The sequence below is a fragment of the Lipophrys pholis genome, assembly GCF_963383615.2.
Source record: "Lipophrys pholis genome assembly, chromosome: 10".
NCBI classification, from domain to species: domain Eukaryota; kingdom Metazoa; phylum Chordata; class Actinopteri; order Blenniiformes; family Blenniidae; genus Lipophrys; species Lipophrys pholis.
This window is the reverse complement of record NC_137640.1, coordinates 20,936,450-20,957,960: the sequence shown is the minus strand read 5'-3', so window position 1 is coordinate 20,957,960 and position 21,511 is coordinate 20,936,450. Positions and strand designations below refer to the sequence as shown.

The following is a 21,511-nucleotide window of genomic DNA, read 5'->3' as shown; positions in this document are numbered from 1 at the left end:
TTTTTCCTCTTTTTTACACGACGGCCGGAGGTAGAGAAGGGCAAAAGCAGTGAAAGACCTCCGGATGGCAGTCAACGCTCCAGGGGGCCTTTCTACCCAGAGAGACCCTGCCAAAGGGCTTCATTGTGGGTAGCAGCAGGCAGTCACTGAGGGCTGTATGCTGGAAGTATTGTGTTGCTTGATGGACCCGAGTCCCTCTCCAGAACAGGGTCAAAGGTTAGCCCCCCTGTGGACTGCTCCATACCTGCCCTGCCCTGTGTCCCCCTTCCACTTGCGGCCGGGAGAGCCAGGGTCGCATACAATAGAAACCAGTCAACACACTACTAAGGAGACTCTTAAGATGGAGAAGGAGCAGAGAGGAGAGACTAATTCAGTGCACTCTCCACTTTTCAATGAATAGGTAATTCGATTAATGGGCCCATGAGAGGGAATAACAAGTTAGGCAGGTCAGAGGCTCCTCTCTGCAATTTACAAAGCCACATCTCAGCACTTCAGCACGATAAAAATCTTATCTCACACACTCAAAACAAAACCTTCTGATGACATCTCAGCTATCAGCATTGTTGATGTGGGTGTGAGTCATAAATGCGTGCATGCGTGTGTGCGTGCGTGCGTGCGTGCGTGCGTGCGTGCGTGCGTGCATGTGTGTGTGTTTAAGTATGCTATAAGAAGCAAACTTGGATCTCTGCTGAGGCCAGAAATGGCCCCTATTGCCTTATTTTGACATCCCTGTGCATCTCGGGAATTCTTGTTCTAATGCCTCTATCTCTTTCAGCACCTAAAACTCAAACATCCAGCTGTGCCTAATATCTGATTCTGGAGTAGAAAACATAGGTTCCAGAAACACTAATGTTGTTGTTCACATCAATGGTTATGGGTAACTGTGTTTCACTGCATTTCCTGCTTTACCTGAGGGGAAAGCCACTAATTTATTTAAGTTTGTAGACGATATAGCCAGTTTGCTCTTTGTAGTATTGATTCAGTAATGGTGAATTGGAAGTGAGGTCCCGCATCAGTTGAATGAGTGAAATTATTGTTTTTACTGGAATTTATCATCACCTGTATGTTTTCAGGAAGATATGACGTCAACGCTGCTCTTTTCTGGACATAAATGGTATTTGACTCATGAAGCACTCGCGTGCTATATTTATGACAGAAAGAAATGGTGTTGAAATCTATCACTGATTGGTTTTGTCAGTAGTGATACATGAGTGTGAAGGTGCATCTCTGACCCCAGATTAACCATTTCCCACGGGGAGGCCAGTGTGTCTCTTAAAACGTGACCCCTGTTCCCCACACCACTACAGGGGGCCTGCAGTTACCACTTTCCCCTCTAAACCCTGTAAGTTGCCAAATTGTATTGCTCTTACGCTCTTTTCTGCAATGCAGAATAATGCAGAGCCTATTTCTCTTTGTTCTACTGCTTAAATCTAGGCTAAGTCCAGAGCTGCCCAGTAGCTGCGTCACCTACTTTGAGGTTGTCCCAGAGGGCAAGCTGCAGGTACCATTCATGGTTCCTTCTTTCAGTGTCCTGCTGCTAGAAATTTGTCATCCCCCTCTGAGTGTTTCTTTGAAAGTGTCAAACGTGGGGCCCCTGATGGGAGATTTGTTGATATGATAACTCGATTAGGCACCAGGATGGATGACATTTTGGCAATGAGCCAGTCGGCAGCACCCAGGAAGGCATTGGCTTGTCTCCTTAACCTCCCTTCAGGAGGCAGCAATTATTGGTAGTAATTGGTGAATTAACAAAAATGCTATTTCACACATGCTTTTTTTAGGGTGTTGTTTTTGGACAAGAAGCCAAACGGACTACAGGCTTCTGCATTTCACATCTTGTTATCGATATTCCATCTCTGTATATACGTTTTACTGCATAACATAAAATCAATTTTGCCATTGTGATACTGGAAAATGAAGATGGTCATGGTCACGTCCTTTTCTTATTTCTCACTCATGCCTTTCTTTATATAGCTTCATGGCTTCAACTCAGAATGAATAATTCAATTAACATGGCCAAGGCCTGCATCTCAAATCCGGGCGTTGTCACGGGAGAGATTTGCATTATAAAAGTCCACTGCACAGCTGAAGGTCCTCAGATGCTTTATATTTATAAAATGTTAATAGTCCAAAATGTGACGTTACCCTGTCAGTACCTTGAGAAGAAGATGTCTCCATTGTTTTCTCTGTGTGTGTGTGTGTGTGTGTGTGTGTGTGTGTGTGTGTGTGTGTGTGTGTGTGTGTGTGTGTGTGTGTGTGTGTGTGTGTGTGTGTGTGTGTGTGTGTGTGTGTGTGTGTGTGTGTGTGTGTGTGTGTGTGTGTGTGTGTGTGTGTGTGTGTGAAAAAGGTTTCTCTTTTGTGGCCGATGAGTGCCACTAAATTGAATATTGTGTCATTTCCAAGGTAGAGTCAGAGGCAAAGAACACAGATTCAGATTCAGACAGCAGATTTGACTGGCAAGTGAATCGAGATAAAAAAAAAAAAAAGCGTTAACCAAAATGCAAATATTCATTATTTAGACAGAGCTTGATGAACAAATCAGTTTTACTGTCTCTTAGATTTTTGTTGAAAATTAAAATTAGGTTAAACTGATTGGCTGCATGGTGGTGCAGTGGCTTGCGTTCTCGCCTCAGAGCGAGAAGGTCGTGGATATTCTGAGCCTGTGGAGTTTCCATGCTTGTTGTGTGTGGATGAGCTGACTATAAAGTGCCATTGTATACTGACATTATTGATGACAAATAGAAAAAGAAAAAAAAAAGCTCTTATAACATTACGGTTTCTTGAAGCGTCTTGAATATTTCTCAACCATTCAATAGATCCAGGTCTTACGAAACCTTTCTGAAGTATGTTATTATCAAGCTTCATCTTCTGTGCAGCGTGTTGACATTAGTGACCCTCGACCTCTCAGGCACTGCAGGTTTACTCTGACGTATTAAACTGTCTGCTCCCACCCACAAACCTCGTGTTTCTGCAGGGAAAAGTCCCCGTCCGGGCCCACTGGTCAGGGAACACTGTTAACAGTGGAGTGTTTTATTTCTTTAAAATGTCTCAAGACAGGAGTAAGGTTGAACAGAGGAGTCATTGAGGTGCTGGTGGACACTTGTGTTTTTGATTTTTAATTTTTTTTGTATTTCTTTATTTTCCAATATTGCTCCCAAGGGCACCTTCATGTGTAATATAATGTTCTCTGAAACAATCTGTACCTCACTGGAATAGCAGCCATTTCCATACGTGACATAAATGCATGCGTGCTGGATTAAACCAAGAGTAATTAATTAAAATGTGTCCATCTAGCAAAAAGCACGAGAACAGCGGGTTTTACGTGACAACCCTAACCCAAACAGAAAATGCTTTGATTTGACCAATATCACATTTCCAATTAAGTTAAAGTGTGGACATCTCGTGCCCTTTTCACAGCACTGAAACTGACCCCAGCTGACAGTGGGATAAGGCAGTATACACCCTGGACAGGTCACCACTCCACCACAAGGCAAACCAGAAAGACAGTCGCACACAGTGACATTCAGACGTACGGCCACTTTAGGGTGACTTCTCATCCACAAACACATGTTTCTGGACCGTAGGAGGAAACCAGAATAGAAAAGGTTCTTCCACACCCAGAGTGAACATGTACCTGATCAGTACGACACTGTGCAGTATTTTTATTTTTTTATTTTATCTGGGGAAAAAAAAAGATTAAATATTATATTTTCACCCCTATATTTTTACTCCCCTTTACTTTTGCCGTTCATTAGCTTGTGGATTAGGGAGTCTCCAATGTGATGTGGATTTTTGAAGAGTCAAAATGTGCACAAGGCCCTTCTGAGGGAAGTGTCATTTAAGTGCACTTCATAGAAGATAGTGCTCACCTAAAATGTTAGCACACAAGAGCACATGTCCTCCACACTTTCAAGTTTCAGACATTTGTTTTCCCCCCGGAGGAGCTGAAGCACACACATTATGTCGGGCTGCCACAATTTGACCAACACTCCAAGTAGAGCATCTTTTGCAAGAAAATCGGTGACGTCTGTGTGGTTTGAACCATTTCTGACAATCAGCCTACAAATCAACAGCCTAACCAGTTAAACCATGTCTCAAAGTCGCAACAGATGGAGCTGAGGTGTCCAAACATGCTCAGGACGTCCTTTGAGAGTGATGTGTCATCCTGCAGTAAAGACACCACAAACAAATAAGTTGGCCCGGACGCTGAAAAATACAGCATCTACATTCATCTTAACCATTACGCCTGCTCCCAAAGGAGACGGCTGTGTTTTGATATGGTATTGACATATTATTTTGCTCTGCCCTGACATTTGTTGAGCACTGCTGTGCGCTGTGGTGTTTGTACTGTAAGTGATGAGATGCAGTGCATGATGCCTCCTGGGTGGCAGTACTGTGGACTTGGCTGGGTCGATCCAAGAAAAAAAAAACGACACTCTCAGTAAGGAAATGTCGCCATCTAGTGGCTGAAAACAAACTCTTCACTGCTGAAAAGCACAAGTCATCAAACGATATTTAGAAGTCTGTAAAGATGATGATTAAATTTAAGGAATAATTTTCTTATTTGCAAATCCTAAAAATCAAAGTAACGAAGTAGTCAAACCAGTAACCCATTTGTACTTTCTCCAAATTAAGGTTGAAGTCAATCAGAATTTACATTGGGAGAAGAGCAAGTCTTCACTTCTTCATAGGGAAACAGACAATCTAAATATACACATTTACGTTCAATCTAGAGACATCAGTTGCAACGCTAAAACTTAAAACATGAAGGTATGTATATCTCATAGATATGTGAGGGCACTGACCTCACCATGCAGCCCCATAGTGAAATATCATTATAATGAATGTAAGTAAACATAAATAATATTATTTTAGTATTTATCATATTCTTATAAATAAACAATAATTACAGATCCTTTAAACAAATATTGTGAAAAAAATAATCAGCTTTTCCAGGAAAGAAAAAAAAAAGTAAGCAAAAATGTTTTGAGCTTCTTAAATTGAGTCAAAATATTACAATTAAATAAAATTTGCGTAAATCGCTATCTTTGCCGCAGTACATGAATGCCACTGATCTCCCAATCTAGTTCAGTACACACGAATTACGCTGACTTGGCAGTTGTCTACTTTCTGAAAACCCCCATAAAGAGACAAAGCCACAAAACATCCTTGTTTCAAGGACAGGTCCTTCACATAGTGCTGGATTAAAGAAGATTTAGTGAAGTTGGCAGGACGGACACATCATGGGAGGAAAAGTTCCACAGGCAACGGGTGGATCCAATGCCAAAACTAGGTGCAGCTTCGAAAGGAGGACTCAACCTGGAATCTGTGCAGCATGATCCCCCAGACAGAAATGTGTTGAGGGTGTGATAGAAATCTGTCATTCAGAACCAGAGGGACTGTCTGAAGTGTCTCACCTGGAGGATGAATGGAAATGTTGCTTAAAGTCCATAGTGAAGTGACAATCAGTCAATACAGTTGATCTAGTTTCATTGTTATGGAAGCAGTAAATTACATTGACAAAGATGTAAATGTAAATAATTCCATCATGAAATAGGCCTCGGACTTGATAAATGGCACAAAATGAAACAATTGAAGGAGGGAAGGAAACTTACCCGGGGCTGTAGTAATGAACTAGAACATTTCTGATGAAATTCTGTGTGTTCCTGTCACTTGTCACCGACTAGTACCCCCTCCAAACTGCAACAACTAAGTAAGTCTGAATAGCAATATCTCTATCATTCATATATTATATACATGATATGATGATATCATTATGATAGACGTGAGACATTATAATAGTTTATGATCCTTAAAAATATTGGTTTGTCTTTTTTTTACTCGCAAAGTGAAAATGCTGCTGATGAGATCAATCAATTCCAAGAATCCTCAAATGTCTTTTGTTTTGTAAAGTTCTGACAAGCATCCACTGTGGTGTGCCATTTTATTTTTAACAGACATCGCTACTGAAAAATGTTGTCATCAACATTCTATTGTTTGATCACTAAACCAGTATGATTACTAAGGGGCCTTGGATCCTCATTGGTATAATTAATTCCCATGACACGCAGGAGCACATTACAACAGGTAATACACAGTTTACCATCAGGTCGATATTTCCTCCATGTTGACCTTGGATCACATCCATCCGTCCTCTATTGCTTCATCCAACCTTTGCAGAGGGCTGGCGACGCCAACAAAAAACTGCCACAAATCAGGAACATTTCCAGTGTGAAGCAAGCGTGCTGAACACGTCACAGTTCCTCCCCTGAGTTGCAAACTGGCTATGATTTCGTTTTTATATTAACTTCTTCACATCGGAGTGGTCAATCTGAGACTGTGTTGTTACTGTTGCTTAGCTGCAATGGAATATATGTGTTGTGCTGTTTTCTGTTTCCCACATCATGTTTGATACATGTCTAATATATGATACGGAGAACTGCCTGTTTTTTCTCCATATTTGAACATGTGTTTCAATGGCATGTATTGAGTGGTTTAACAATTTCTTCCCATGGGGCCACCACTCCCGCCTTTGTGAATTCTTAAAACCTGTCTGAAATCTAATACTCATTACTGCGGGTCAACTTAGCAACGTATTGTTTGAGATTAGGGTAATATAATGCTCAGAAAAAGATGCATTTATCCACTACTGCATCTGCTGTTCAACTACGCTGAAAAGAAAAGAAAATGTTTAACTTCTCTGCAGCTCAGAGGCTGTGTCATTGTTAGTTTTACACAATTCGTTATCCTGCTGTGTCTTCGAGCCACATTTACAGGGGAAGCATTTTACCCTTAAATAAAAAGAAAGGAAAGTATTTTGAACCTGTTTGTTGCATGGTGTGTCACATTGTCTTGTAATGATAGAAACGTGTCCATGTACTTATTGGTATTTTATGATACATCATTGTGTTTTACCATGTAAGTATCCTGAGCTCAAAAGAAGAAAGAAAAATCATATTGTTCGATAATATCAGATCTATTTCACCAATATTGTTAATGCTCTCTAGCATATTTGTTGAGTCCTGTTTTTTTTTAGTTTGATACTATTTGAGTCTTTACAATAAACCGCACGGGATGTTTGTTTGATGTGAAACATTTACAACAGATTACTTTTCAACCAACACACATGTTATATAAAACAACACTATTGAGTGGAATTTGGGTATGTCGGAACCTTTTTTTCCAGGAAATTGTTAGTATTTATTATCAAACGCACACTCATTGGCCTTCACTCATTTTCTGTGACATACACACAAAAAAATCTGTTATTATTTTCATTACACACCCCATACCCATAAAACATACAGAAAACACGGTGCTCCGATCTTCTTGTGAACAAAAAGTGAGGAAATTTGTGTTTGGCAGGTATTTTATTTATTGGAACAATGCTTCTTGAAAATACATTTTATATTAATGGAACATTTGTAAGAAATACGTATTTCTGAGATGAACAGAAGCCATGAGAAGGGCAAACAGATGCCTGGTCAGCACAATTGTCAACACAATGCTGCCTAAAGCACGTTTATTGTTGTTGTAGTTGTTGTTGTTGTTGTTGTTGTTGTTGTTGTTGTTGTTGTTGTTGTTGTTGTTGTATCATTGGGAATCGGTTTTGTTGATTGCTCCACCAACAGGATAACATCATTTGGTGGCAGAGTGACAGTGTGAGGCAGGATCCCCCTCCCCTGGAAAACAACTGTTGTCATTATTCCAATCTTGCAGAAGATATTGAGATGAGAATCTGCAACCAGTAGTAATCCCATATCTTCACAGTCTGGGACTAAACTCTATCTGTAATGTAATAACATTTATTATGAATTGATTGTACAACAGAAACATATTACAAACTTCAAATCCATTTGTAAGAATCACTCGGAATAAACGTTGTAACCCAGAAATTAAACTTCCAATTTGTTTCAAGTGAAATAAATGCAAACGCAACAGTAACACAAAAACAGTGTATTCTACACTTAATTTTACGTATTGCCTGACATGACAAGGTTATTGATTCAATAGAGCTGTCCTCTCGTTCCACTCTATTTTAAATGGAATGAGATTGCTCAATTTCAATCCAGTCCAAGCTTATATAAATCCAGGTAACTGGGGAAAAAAATGTTTTGTACTAGTTTGTTCTGCTGACTCTTACCTTACCTTAATGTGCTCAGTAGTTTTTAACGACACTTTTTTGCAAACACGAACATGAACTCCTATTGATGAATGTCATCTGAGCAAAGGGTAAAAATGACATTCAACCAAAAGATTGTGCTTACACCATTTGTATTTTCATAAATTGTTATGAAAACCCATCTTGTCCACATTATAAACGGTTTAAGTGCATTTGCCACATCTATAAAAATGTTTTAGTAAAAAGAAAAAAACATCAGACTGAACTTGCTTCAGTAATATCTACTGAATATGAAGTTGACTCATTGAAAAAAACGCTATTAATTAAAGCTCCAAATGGGAGTTTGGGTAAAACTGGGGGTGAGTTTCCTTGGTTGCATAAGGCCTGTTTTAGGTGTTATTACAATGTTATTCTCTGGATCCGGTAAAAGAGTTTTCTATTAATAATAAAGCATGACAATATCAGTATTTCATCCCAACAATTCAAACATGGGTTCATTGTAAAGACTGCAGGTTCCTACTATGGTAATTATATGTGAGCTGACTTCAAGAATGGACGGGTAGTTTGAAATGAGAACTCACTAAACTTTTTGAAAAGCACTTATATTCAGACTAAGCTCTTTATTTGCATCTCCTCATTTCAGAGAGCAACTGTTTTTATATGATGAGGTTTTTATTAGAAGAACAAAAACAGAAGAAGCAGCAGCACCTCCACTGATGCTCATGAAACGGTTTCTCATTTCTCACAAATCTGGTGTCTGACAAGAATATCACAGGTTGTGAATCTCCCCACATCCTCTCTTAGTACTCATAAAAGCAGAATGAGTTAATTCAAGAAATCTCAACTCAAGGTGAGACGATCTGGGCGGACTGCAAACAATTTAGCTATTCGACTAACTTGTTAGTCAGAGACGAGTGAGATGAAGGACCGACTACAGATTGTGTGGGAATCACATGTCAGGTTCTGAGAATTAATTCAAGAGACTGTACCACTTGCCATTATGTGACATTTCTATTTCAAAACCTCCACATCCCTGCTACTTTTTCCTTCTGGTTTGTTCATTCATTCATTCAAAATCATTTAATTTAAAAGTTTGGCCTGACATGCAGTCAGGTAAAATCTTCAACCACAAGATGGCAGCAGAAGAAATTATTTCAAAGATTGCCTCAATACTGTTAGGGATTAGGTTCCATGCAGCATCTCCTTATCAGCAATTCCACATTTATTGAATGTTATTGCTCTCTTTCACACTGTCTGTCTGTCTGTCTGTCTGTCTGTCTGTCTGTCTGTTAGATAAACTCAAAAGCAAAAAATAAATAAATGTTGGGATCTCACAAGACCACAGAAAAGTTGGTTCATTTCTGATGAAAGACAATCTTCATTTGTCATGATATAAGGTCGTGACATGTGGAGTCCGATTCAGGCACGTGCTTGAGCATCTCACCCAGCACAGGTCCTGCAGACACTGCAGTCCCATGCATGAATATTTAGATTCAATATTTTTCATTCCATTTTCTGTCTATTTTGCAATGTACTGAGCTTCATTGTTTTCTTTTTACAGTTCATTTGGGCCTCCGTGTGTCTTTCACTGCTCTGACTAAGCTGCTTGAACCTCAGCTCCTTCTTTTGCTGAACAAACAGGTCAGTATGTTGACTCGAACACGTACAACACAAATGCTCACATGTGAATTTGGCAGACAACAAACCCCAAAAATAAAACTGTCACTGTGGTCATTTCCAGTTCAGTTGAATTGTGAATATATGATGAAAAATGAATTGTTTGAATGAACAACACAAAGCACAAGCCGCTCATCTAATCATTGTTGGGCTAGTCTAAAGGTCAAAGGCTGAAATCTCTGTGTTGGTTTTTGTCAGACTTTACGACTTACTGCTTTTTGATCAGTAAACAATGGTGCAATCGGTCACATACTCAGCAGATGAGGCGATTTTATTTGCATAACACTTCAGTGGCATGTCAAACTGACAGCACCTTGAATTAAATAATAGACGTGGGTGGATTAAAGGATTAGTCTGGGGAAACTCAGCAGGCTGTTGATGTAGTGGAAGGGTTCAGAGTGAAAGGCATATTTGGTTTTACACTGGCTGAAGCTACGAAAAAGCAGATTAAATACGAGTGGCTTGTGTTTTCCTTTTTTATGCTAAAGTCTGCCTTCTCTTTGTCTCCTATTTTCTTTGTGTAGACAGGAATCTACTGCACTGGAGATGAACTAGAACTCTTTTCCATGCGAGTAGTGAGAATAAGGAAAGTGACCTCAGAACCCTGAGAGTTCATCATCCTTCATTTATCCCACAACTTTCATTAATCTTAACAATATTCTTTCATGTTATGTGAACCATTTTCAGAGTACTTTCCAGGGTGGTAATTGTCTATGTTAAATGTTTTTATTAAGATGAAATAATTAAAGATAAAAGAAGATAGAATGATGAAGTGGTTAAATAAAGGACTGGTTGAAAAACAAATGTGCAACAACAGTAAAATTACGATTTAAAATGAGTGCAAGTATATTCTTCTTGGCAAGAATTAATTCAAGTGTATTTTGAAATAAATCTGTTTTGTTTAGTTGTCCATTAAAGATTAACTTCATTATCTTGTGCCAGACCTGTGTGGCATGCTGTTAATGACAGATAGCCCCGCCCACCTGGCAGACCAGCCAATAGGAACACGGATCGAGCCGTCATCCCCGTCGTCCTCATTGGTCTTCCTCAAGACCGTGAGGAAGTTTACTCTGCCGAGGCGAAGAAGGTGGTTTGGACATGGTGAAGCGCCCATAGTAAATAAAACAATCGCGCAAGGATGGCGGACACTGTGGAGGACACGCTGCCCGAGGACGAGATGGAGTTTCAGAAGCTCGTTGATCAGATTGGAGGCAAAGAGAAGATTTATCTGGTCAGTGATGCCTGTGAAGGGAACGACGAGGACGGAGATGACCCTACAATATTGCAGGAATTCTTACGTGACATGTTCCACGACAGCAGCTTCGGGAATTGTTTACAGCCACGCGTCTCTCCGCCGAGCAATCAGGGAAATACCGCACCGTCTTGCTCCAAACCCGAGTCTGGTCAAAGCAATGAGATCCCTCTCTCCGAGAAGACCGGGGCTTTGGCTCCGTGCGGCGGTCCGGCTGGAGGGGGCGGTGAGGAGAAGCGCACAACGCGAAACGGGAACGCACCGAGGACGGCAACGCGGCGGTCCAACGTTTACAGCTTAAAGAGAGCCATTGACTCCCCGGTCATCGTCTTCCTCTTCAGACAGACTTTTGTCTCCCACGGTCCCAACGAGGTCTCCTTGAAAGAGATCCTTAAGGACGTAAGGGCACGCACGAAACGTGCCACGGCGGCTCGGCCCGCTCTAATTGGATTAATACGCACCAAACAAGAAAGTACCGAGACGCATGAGTGTGCCCAACGTCTGGAGAGTCTGATGCGCTCTGTGTTCCACAAGCATTCACCAGAAACAATATGGGTCGGCTGTTTCGTCCCGATGACAGATGCCAAAGTGCTCAGCATCAAGAAAAACGCTTGCAAAGTGGTTTGCTCATCCCAAACAGCAGGTGTAATGACATGCATCTGACATAATAAGTACACTCTACACCTAACCATGGCTGTAGTTTGAACTTTAACTTTCCTATTTATTTGCAAAGCTTAAAATGTCAGAACTTGTGTGAAATATACCATGTAACAGTGACATTGTGTTAGTTCAAACACATTTGCTCATGAAATCAATGAAAACTCATGAATAGACACTATTTTGGTTGGAATTGCTGTGGGAGTATCTGGCAAACACAGTAAAGATGTCATTAGTGCACTCTATTGGTCTATTGTCTTTGTTTGTCCATGACATTCATAAGACCACACATTTTTACCCTCATTTTTTTCTTCCCAGGCTTGGCTTCAAAAGCTCGGGAACAAAGAGACCATTCATGAAATAATCAAGCCCTCGGATAAACTGCCAACTTGTTGAACGCTCGTTATTCCCTTTCAGATGATACCAGGGACAGAAGCGACCCGGTTTTGTGGCCATTCCAATGTTGGTTCAAGTCTCATAGAAGAGGAGCTGGAGGCCAGGCCAACAACTCTTCATGCACAAGAGGTGGTGTCCTCCATGAAGTTCACTTCTAACATGGTTTCATCCTGGCATATACAAGCTTCCACTCAGAAACACCTTGCTGCTTGAACATCTCAACAATACAATTAATATGATTTTCACTTTAACTTATGTTCTTATATTCATTTTTTATATTTTCAGGTGACAGTACAGAAGAAGGCATCCCTTTAAAAACAAGTGCCTTACCTGCTCAGTGTCATGCGAATGGACAGCAAGCGGAAGCCACCTGATGTTGAGACACAAGACATGCAGGCCTGCAACGGTGGACCATCATGTTTTTACTTTGAAAAGAATATAGGAGCTACTCGGCCTTACCAAATGCTAAAATCTTTATAAGTTGTTTCTTGTGCTGAGCTAATATATTGATCAATAGTCAAACCTGCTGCCATGTTGCTTACTCATTGTTAACAATGGTTAGAAATGAAGTGATTTTAATTGTACTGTAGACTGATCATCAGTTTTATACTACTGCTTTTTAAAGAGACTCTTAAATGATACGTGGCTTGGCTCGAGTAGTTCTTTCACTTGAGGCATAGTAAAGCACTGGAGTGGATTACCAAGCGAAGTTAAATGGCTACTACTCAAATAACCCCGAGGTCACTCCGTGCCCGTTGTTTTGTGCTAATTGGATTCAAGGTTTATCCAAGATTAAACGCCTCTGAAGCACAATATCATCTGACATATAAGGGTCTGAAGGTGGGCCAAGCTTTATAACTGCGCCTGACTCTTATAAAGGCCTTTGTGTCATGAAATATTTTGAAACCACACATGAAGTCCGTTTTCGGATTTGATATGTTTTGTATTTTTAGTTATTGTGTTGATATATCATACAGATAATGTTTGGCTATATGCTATTATTTACTTCCAAACATGTACATGCAACAGGGAAGGGAATAGAAAGCCTAACTTTTGTTTCAATTTATAGAATTTTTTTAATTCTCACTTTTTGTGATTGTGCTTTACATAAGTACTGTTGACACATATCTGTTTAAACAAAAACAAAAAAACTGCTAGTCACTGTGAGTGTATTTATGTGTGCTCGCCCACTGGTTTATCATTACAAATTAATAAGCACAAATAAATGTGTCTGTGTGCAACCCTTTTAAAAATACACTAAACACCTATTTTTTTATCTGAATATAAAAATGTCAACTATAAAGGGGAGCTGCAGAGATTACAACTGATGTATGAAACTACACTGGTTCGTCACTACAGTACAAAGGAAGTTATCAGCATTTATTAGAATACTTCGAAGAGACAACAAAGACTACATGCTACTTGGAAATATTTCTAGAACCATGCCATGGATGGAAATGTGTTGAATCTGTTCTGCCATTAATCATTTCTGGCTTTGTGGCGTTATCACCCAGTAAAACACTTACTTGTCTATATCGCTAGGAATACCATTCTGCAACACAATTTTGTATTAATTTGATATACATATGCCCGGTGCATGTTCTTTTATTGTTCATTTTGTCATAATATTGCAATAGTTCATTTTACAATTATTTGTTTGTTATTAATGTATTATACTACCAAACATAATTTAAATTTCTACATTATAAGATAAGATAAGGCAGACTTTAACGTGCCACATGGGGAAATAAGAAATAGCATTAAAAGATACACACCAGTATTTCAAACATAATAAATAAATGAACAAACAAACTGTAGACTTTTCAAAACAGAAAAAGAAAATGCATATTCATCATGTTAAGAATTTATCTGATTACCGTATGTTAGACCAATGGTTTTAAGCCATTTTATTGCAGTGAGTATGAAAGACCTGTGGTCCTGCTCCTTATTGGATGCACCCTGCAGCAGTCTGTCATTGAGGCAGCTTGTTAGCTCACACTCTCACACACCTCCTCAAAGAGTGTCCCAAGGACAGAGCTGGGTCTTTTATACCAATCTGTTCAACCGGTTCCTGACCCCCTCCCTTAATGTTCCAAAGAAGGGTCGGTAGACCACTACATTAAACAAAGCAGAAGGAACCACAGTTTAAAAAAAAAAAGCCCTTAACTGACTCCTCAGCCTCCTCAGCAGATGGAGTCCACGTTGGTCCCTGTTTTACAGGATATCTGGATCATTTGTATGATTCAGCTTATTATTGAGGGGAACACCTGGAGTCCATTGTGTCAATATCAAAAGTTTGGGTACTGGATATGTGAAGGAGTATGGTTTTCTTTTAAAGTCTATCGCTAGCTCCTTTGTCTTAATAGGGTTTATTACAAAATGGTTCTAATCACACCAGCACCACCAACAAAAGGGATGATGACAACCATATACTTCGGGTCTTTTCCCTCTGATAATGTCCAACAATAGCTACATCATCAGAGATCTTCTAGAAGTGGCAGCTACCTGATGTCTCACGACTGAACAAGGAAGCAGAGAGTACTGTGCCCTGTTAACAGGCTACAGCTGGACAGGTTATACAGCAACCATTACAACAAATTTGTTACTCTAGCATCATATTTTAAATGCACGTTCCTTTATCATTAGGAGTTCATCATCTTTACATTTAATCATTTTTACATTTAATTCCTACACCTAGAAGCACCTTGAGCTGCACTCTGTAGATCATTATTGTTACTTTTAAGTCAATTTTTCCTTTGAAAATATAGACAGTTGACCCTAATTTGTAAATTGGAACTTGTGATATATAACAGCAGGGTGACACAGTGGTTAGAATGTGGTTAAAACGCCGCGTGCCATCTACTTTTTCTTTTCTTACTTATAGTACCGCCTAATATTGCCCGGTCCAATATTGCCGGCACAGTGACGTAGCGTCTCTGCGACAAACGCTGTTTCACGGTACGCTCATATTGATAACGCCTGTCTATAATTGTGAAAATGAAAAACAAGCCAAAAATTCCAACAACTTTTCCAAAAAGTTTTATTCCATGTTGCCAACAAGACTTACATGTAGTAAAGTTGAACATATCAAATACCATGCTTGTAAGTGTCTTTTTTTTTTACAGGCAAAGAAAAAGCCGCCTCCCAGGTCCTAATACTGGGGACAAAAAGAAGTTAGCAGTTCTGTGCGGTGTGTGCTGCTGTTTTACTATTCTACAACCAATCTGTTTTTCTTCTCTTACAACCAAGGTTTTACGGACATTCACAGTCGAGCCACGGTCGTGAGGCTGACGGGTTTGGAAAAAAGGTGCCAGTCATGATAACATCTGCCGGTAAGTCGCAGAAGGAGTCTTTATTTTGTAGCTGTAACTTCAGCTAGCTTGCCATTGATTTAGCTGAGTCACACGGCTAATGTGGCGGATGTCAGTCGTTAATTCAGTAACAACTGAAAAACGATAAATACAACAGGTTTCTTAAATATTACACGTTTGTAGCGTACATTGAATTGACCACGTAACCTTTTCGTTCCTTTGTGGTTTCTTCAACAAATTGTTCTTCATGCGTCCTAAATCGTAATGCTAATCCTAACATTTTGTATCGACTATTATTGTACGACTGTCATTTCCACGATAATCCGAGACATCTTCACACGTTTATTTGGTTGCATTTCCTCTCAAAAGTCCAACTTACTTTATAATGTTAAGCAGGCTTTTTTCATTTGGCATGGTGTCAATACTATTCTTATATTAGTAGTGTCATTCAGAAACGCCATGAACCCGAGGGTTTTGGATAAATTAGACTTCTAACCACTCACTGTTTGAAAGGGATGACACTTAAACCATTGCATTTTACTGTTAATTTTATGTAGGCTAAATCCTAAAACGATAATATGACGAATAGATGAGCCAAGTTACGTAATTGATTGGCTTGAGTAGTAAAATACGTTTGATATACGTCTACTGAGGCTTCGAGTATGCATGCCGTCTGTAATTTCCTAGTTTTCTGCAATAGAAGTTCATAACATGCAATCTGATCTATCTTTCCCAAGCATAGAGTATCGCAATTTATTCAACCCAACACTAATACATCGGTTTTATGTCTGTTAATAAACATTATTGGCACAAAAAAAAAAGTAGCTGAAATCCTGGCCCCCACACTCTATAAAATAGATGAACTGAAAGGTCCAAAATTTCTTTTGTAGGTCTGATCAGCAAATACTGCAAGAGCTGTGTTGTTACTGCTAAAGATGATTTAACTGTTATTAAATACAATGACTATCATACTCTTCAACTAGCACTTTTCATGTTTAATAGATATAATTCGTAATAACATGGGATAATATAATTGGTTGTTTGGTCAAACAATTTGTGTTGGTCTACACTTGTGACTTATTTGGAGATCTGATCACATTTTATAGCAAAGCAATCAGAAAATGTGGAAATTCCAAAAGGTTCACATACTTTGTCTTACTACTGCATTAATAAAAATGTAGGTTGAGGCCTTGTCATAATGTGGTCACCAAAATCTGACATAATATTGCAAGAAATGTTTCATCAAACACACAAGGTCTATTGTGAATATTCTGTCATCTGAATTAATCTAGCTCTCTATCTCTCTTTTAGCTGGGATTATTTCACTCCTTGATGAGGAGGAACCGCAGCTCAAGGTAAATATTGATTGCAAAGTAATTTACAAGGTGTCTGAAGATATATGGCTTGTTTTTGATAGTGTGTGTTGGCCTTTCTGTAAACTCGCCTGTCACTGTTCTCATATTGACCATTGAGTTGTTTGTCTAAAGATAATCTAAAAAGTTTAATAAAATAGGTAACTTTGATTGTGCTTTTTCTCACAGGAGTTTGCTTTGCATAAGCTGGACTCCATTGTGAATGACTTCTGGGCTGAGATTTCAGGATCTGTTGATAAGATGTGAGTACCATTTATGTGTCTCAACTTTTATTTTTGATCCACGATTGCAACTTTGGTTTAAGTGTCTTTCTGTGTCCCTACCATCGCACCTACAGACTTACTGTTTCTTGGGAGGTTGGTCATATGACTACATATGAACCATTACTTTCAGGATAGTAGCCCTATCAGAATCGTAGTTCTTGTCTTTTAAAATTTTTATACCACTGCATTCATTAAATTGCTAGTCATAACTACAGATATCCCAGTATCAACAGAACGAGGAAGACTTCTGTGTTGGGGGGGACTTGCATCGGGATCAGAGACCAAAAACTCAGATTGGGACATCTCTAGTTATCTAGTTAGAAAATATACATTGGCAATTGTTTCTTTTGTTAATTTTGTCAACAGAAAAGTGCATTTTCTTCATACGTATGTTAACACCTGCCATGTGTTCCGTTGTCAAGTGTTGATACATGTATGACAGTGTAGTGTTTGATGCAGGAAAAAAAGCTAGCTATTCCAAGTGACATTTATTTTATTTTTATGTTGTTTTTTTTGTGGATGTAAATCAAGCCCAGCCTGTCAGTGTCAAATAAAATATCACAAAAACAGTGTTTCTTGAGCTGAGCTAGTTTTTGGCTGGTTGTAAATGATCTACCATTTTACTTGCAGTTCCATTACAAAAAAAAACAAGTTTGTTGGTTTTGGTTAGTTATTTTTAATTTTTTTGTCTTGTGTAAAATGCAATTGTCTCTCTCCATGTCTACTGGCAGCGAGGTCCTTTATGAGGATGAGACGTTTCGGAGCAGGGCGTTTGCAGCTTTGGTGGCTTCCAAAGTGTTCTATCACCTTGGAGCCTTTGAGGAATCCCTAAACTATGCCCTTGGTGCTGGAGATCTTTTCAGTGTCACAGATGACTCTGAGTATGTGGAGACCATCATTGGTGAGTGACTGACCACAAAGATGCAGCTGTGATGCTGCTGTGTTGTGTTCATTACCAATATAAATCAAATATTAATAGATAATATAATTTTACATTCAGTGTTTGCTTAAGCTTGGGTTTTGATGGGAAAAGACAGTGTAAGAGTTAATTTACAATGTATGTCTATTGAGAAATTTAAACACCTTTATTGCCTGTTGCAGCAAAATGCATTGACCATTACACCAAGCTGCGGGTGGAGAACGCTGAGCTACCAGAGGATGAGGAGAAGAAGAGCATTGACCCCCGTCTGGAGGGCATTGTTAATAAGATGTTTCTGCGTTGCCTGGACGATCACAAGTATAAACAGGCTATTGGCATTGCCTTGGAGACCAGACGTCTGGATATGTTTGAGAAAACCATCTTGGAATCGGTTAGTGGTTTTTTTTTCTCTTTCCATCTTGCATAATATCTCCTGTGAGCTTTATAATCGAAGTAATATAAAATAGATAAAAGAGACATTCATATTCACCACTTTGATCAGATAACTATTCTGTCAGTGTGACTTGTGTGTTTAAATCATTAGATGTATAAGTGATTGCTCCTGTCATTACAACATTATATGATTCTGATTGTTTTTCTTCCTTAACATGAGCGCATATTCATTATTGTGAACCTTTTTTCTCATCCTCCAGAATGATGTGAGTGGCCTCCTTGCCTACAGCTTGAAGGTGTGCATGTCCCTGATGCAGAACAAGAAGTTCCGTAATGAAGTGCTGAGGGTGCTTGTCAAACTCTACATGAACCTGGAAAAGCCTGATTTCATCAACGTTTGTCAGGTAGCCTACTAAACTGAAAAATACAACTTTTTATGTATTATGTTATTTCTAGTGCTCTATCTTTTTTTGCTTTTTTTGTTTGATTGCATGTGTTTTGATGGGATGTCTCTTACATATTTCTGGTGCCTCACATGTTAGCATATTTACTGTGTTATTGTAATCCTAGTATCAACAATGCTATGATCTGTGTTATTTGTAATTTTTGCTGAAGACATTATTAGGGAAGCTTTCTTTTAGATTAGACAATTTCACAACTCTTTTGATATTGTACGGAAAGATATGCTCTACGATTATCTTTTTTAGCCTCATAAACCATTTTACACATTTCTTTAAAATACTTCAAAGTACTTTGTTAAAAATGAATACAATTAAACTGGACAAAAAAAACTAGATCACACGGTTTGGTTTGTTTTTATGCGATGTTAGAGAAGTTTGAGGTTTATATATACAACACATTGGTGTCAAGCTCTTTCAACAATTGTGGTTTCAGAGACACATTAAGCCACAATGAAATTCATTAACTTGAATGGACTGGATTTGATTAAGAGCCACAGAGGAAAAAAAGAGTCCATAAACCTTTTGACGGAACATGCGTGCAGGCGTTCCCATGATCTTTCATGCATTATAATGTTTTGGAAATTGTCCTTATGTGTTTTCTGCTATATAAACCATTACTGTAATTTCCAAAATGGTCGGTGAAAAATATCCCTAATTTTTCTATCCTCCCCACTTCAGTGCCTGATATTCCTAGACGACCCACAGGCTGTGAGTGACATCCTTGAAAAGCTAGTGAAGGAGGACAACCTGCTGATGGCCTACCAGATCTGCTTTGACCTTTATGAGAGTGCCAGCCAGCAGTTCCTCTCCTCTGTCATCCAGAACTTGCGCACTGTTGGAACACCTATTCCTGCAGTTCCTGGCTCTACAAATACAGGCACCGTGCCCGTACCAGACAGGTAGGCTCAAGACCAAACTAACCTAGATATCACAATACCTTGGCGCCTATCTCTTCAGTCATTTGACAGGCTATTAAAACATTTTGTTTCATAAATAATTTTGTGATCTGCCTTTGCTCCTTTTTCCCTTAGTTTCCTCCTTCCGAGTGTTTTGGTATTGAGATATTTAATTAAGTCTGCTAAAATGAATTCACTTTTAAGTTTGAATCTTTATTGTATGATGTGCATCATGTTGTCTCTTTGTACATGGTTATACAGATGCTCCTTTTGTTAATGATTTTATTTATTATTTAGTCAGGAGAACCACATTGAGATTAATAATCTCTTTCACAATTGTGTCCTGAGGAGCTGGGTGGGCCGAGGGTCTTGTTCAGGGACCCCTGGTGCATGTTTTTTGGAATGTGATACGACACTGATTTTATTTTTTTGGTGTGTTTATGTTGCAGTGATGCGATGGAGACGGATGAGAAGCCCGGCAGCTCCCCTGCTGGAAAGCCAGAAACGGTTCGTGTCTTGACTTGTTTTGAACTACTTTACTTTAATGACACCTTGGTCGTGTTTAAGCTGTGTCTGAATGGAGCAATTTTAGTTTGATGTTCAAATCACCTTTTTCTGTCTTTGCAGAAAGAGAAAGATGAGCCAAAAGACCAGAACGCCAAGATGATCAAGATCCTCAGTGGGGAGATGGCTATTGAGCTGCACCTGCAGTTCCTAATTCGAAATAATAACACAGATCTGATGATTCTCAAAAACACAAAGGTAATGTGGTTTAACAGTGAAATAATTCCTTACTGAATATAAATGAATGTGAACATTTGTTTGAATCTGATGAAGATCACAAAGTCTCCAGTGACATTTTGTTTGAGTTTTGATTTTTTTTATTCATTTCCTTCCTCCAGGATGCAGTTCGAAATTCAGTGTGCCACACAGCGACAGTTATAGCCAACTCTTTCATGCACACGGGAACCACAAGTGACCAGTTCCTCAGGTTACTGGGCTTTTTTGATAATAAAAAATATATATATATGTGGTGGACCAAAACTAAAATTAAAAAATAAAAAGTCATTCTTATATGCCTGACCATTTTTTCTTTCTTTTTAGAGAAAACTTAGAATGGCTAGCAAGAGCCACCAACTGGGCAAAGTTCACAGCCACAGCGAGCCTGGGGGTCATTCACAAGGTAGGGTCGTCGCTGGCAGTCATAAAATAAAACAAGCTTAAAATCATGTATCCCATGCTGTCTTATTTCATTTTGTAAAAAATGTAACTGTGGATTTCAGGGTCACGAGAAAGAAGCACTCCAGCTAATGGCTACCTACTTGCCCAAAGACACATCTCCTGGGTCTGCATACCAGGAAGGAGGAGGCCTGTACGCTCTGGGACTTATTCATGCCAACCATGGTGGAGACATCATTGACTACCTGCTTAGTCAACTTAAGAATGCCAGCAATGATGTGAGCCTTTTTTCATTGATGATGTTAAACTTGTAAAATGTTTGTAGTGGAATCTGTTTAAAGCCACTGTGCCAATTAACTAATTCATATTCTCCCTGATCATTCTTGATGTTTGGTTGTTTGTTTTGTTTTTTCTATAATGTCTTCTTTTCCCCCACAGATCGTCCGTCATGGCGGCGCCCTTGGCCTGGGTTTGGCTGCATTGGGCACAGCCAGGCAGGATGTTTATGACCTTCTCAAGTCAAACCTTTACCAGGATGATGCTGTAACTGGTGCGTAGACATTGATGAACTAGAAAATTTCCTGAATTATAAGGTCACTATTAAAATCTCTT

General features: G+C 39.2%; 2 protein-coding genes across 2 annotated transcripts in view; both read left to right on the top strand.

Annotated features, from left to right (window-relative positions):
- The first annotated feature begins 10,866 nt into the window (after window positions 1–10,866).
- LOC308115936 (uncharacterized protein) lies at window positions 10,867–13,352 on the top strand. The gene is made up of 3 exons (XM_080473818.1): window positions 10,867–11,694; window positions 12,126–12,233; window positions 12,390–13,352. Exons 1-3 carry the CDS (start codon window positions 10,938–10,940, stop codon window positions 12,476–12,478), a joined length of 954 nt encoding a protein of 317 aa, XP_080329944.1. The 5' UTR covers window positions 10,867–10,937; the 3' UTR covers window positions 12,479–13,352.
- A 1,905-nt stretch (window positions 13,353–15,257) lies between these two features.
- psmd1 (proteasome 26S subunit, non-ATPase 1) overlaps window positions 15,258–21,511 on the top strand; it is a 33,501-nt gene continuing 27,247 nt past the window's right edge. Inside the window, exons 1-13 of the mRNA XM_080473492.1 lie at window positions 15,258–15,436; window positions 16,727–16,770; window positions 16,957–17,030; window positions 17,783–17,952; window positions 18,153–18,361; window positions 18,624–18,767; window positions 19,503–19,723; window positions 20,170–20,227; window positions 20,348–20,482; window positions 20,623–20,711; window positions 20,825–20,903; window positions 21,004–21,177; window positions 21,338–21,449. Of these exons, the coding sequence (XP_080329618.1) occupies window positions 15,421–15,436; window positions 16,727–16,770; window positions 16,957–17,030; window positions 17,783–17,952; window positions 18,153–18,361; window positions 18,624–18,767; window positions 19,503–19,723; window positions 20,170–20,227; window positions 20,348–20,482; window positions 20,623–20,711; window positions 20,825–20,903; window positions 21,004–21,177; window positions 21,338–21,449 (1,525 nt within the window). The 5' untranslated portion in view covers window positions 15,258–15,420. The remainder of the gene's footprint in view (window positions 15,437–16,726; window positions 16,771–16,956; window positions 17,031–17,782; window positions 17,953–18,152; window positions 18,362–18,623; window positions 18,768–19,502; window positions 19,724–20,169; window positions 20,228–20,347; window positions 20,483–20,622; window positions 20,712–20,824; window positions 20,904–21,003; window positions 21,178–21,337; window positions 21,450–21,511) is intronic.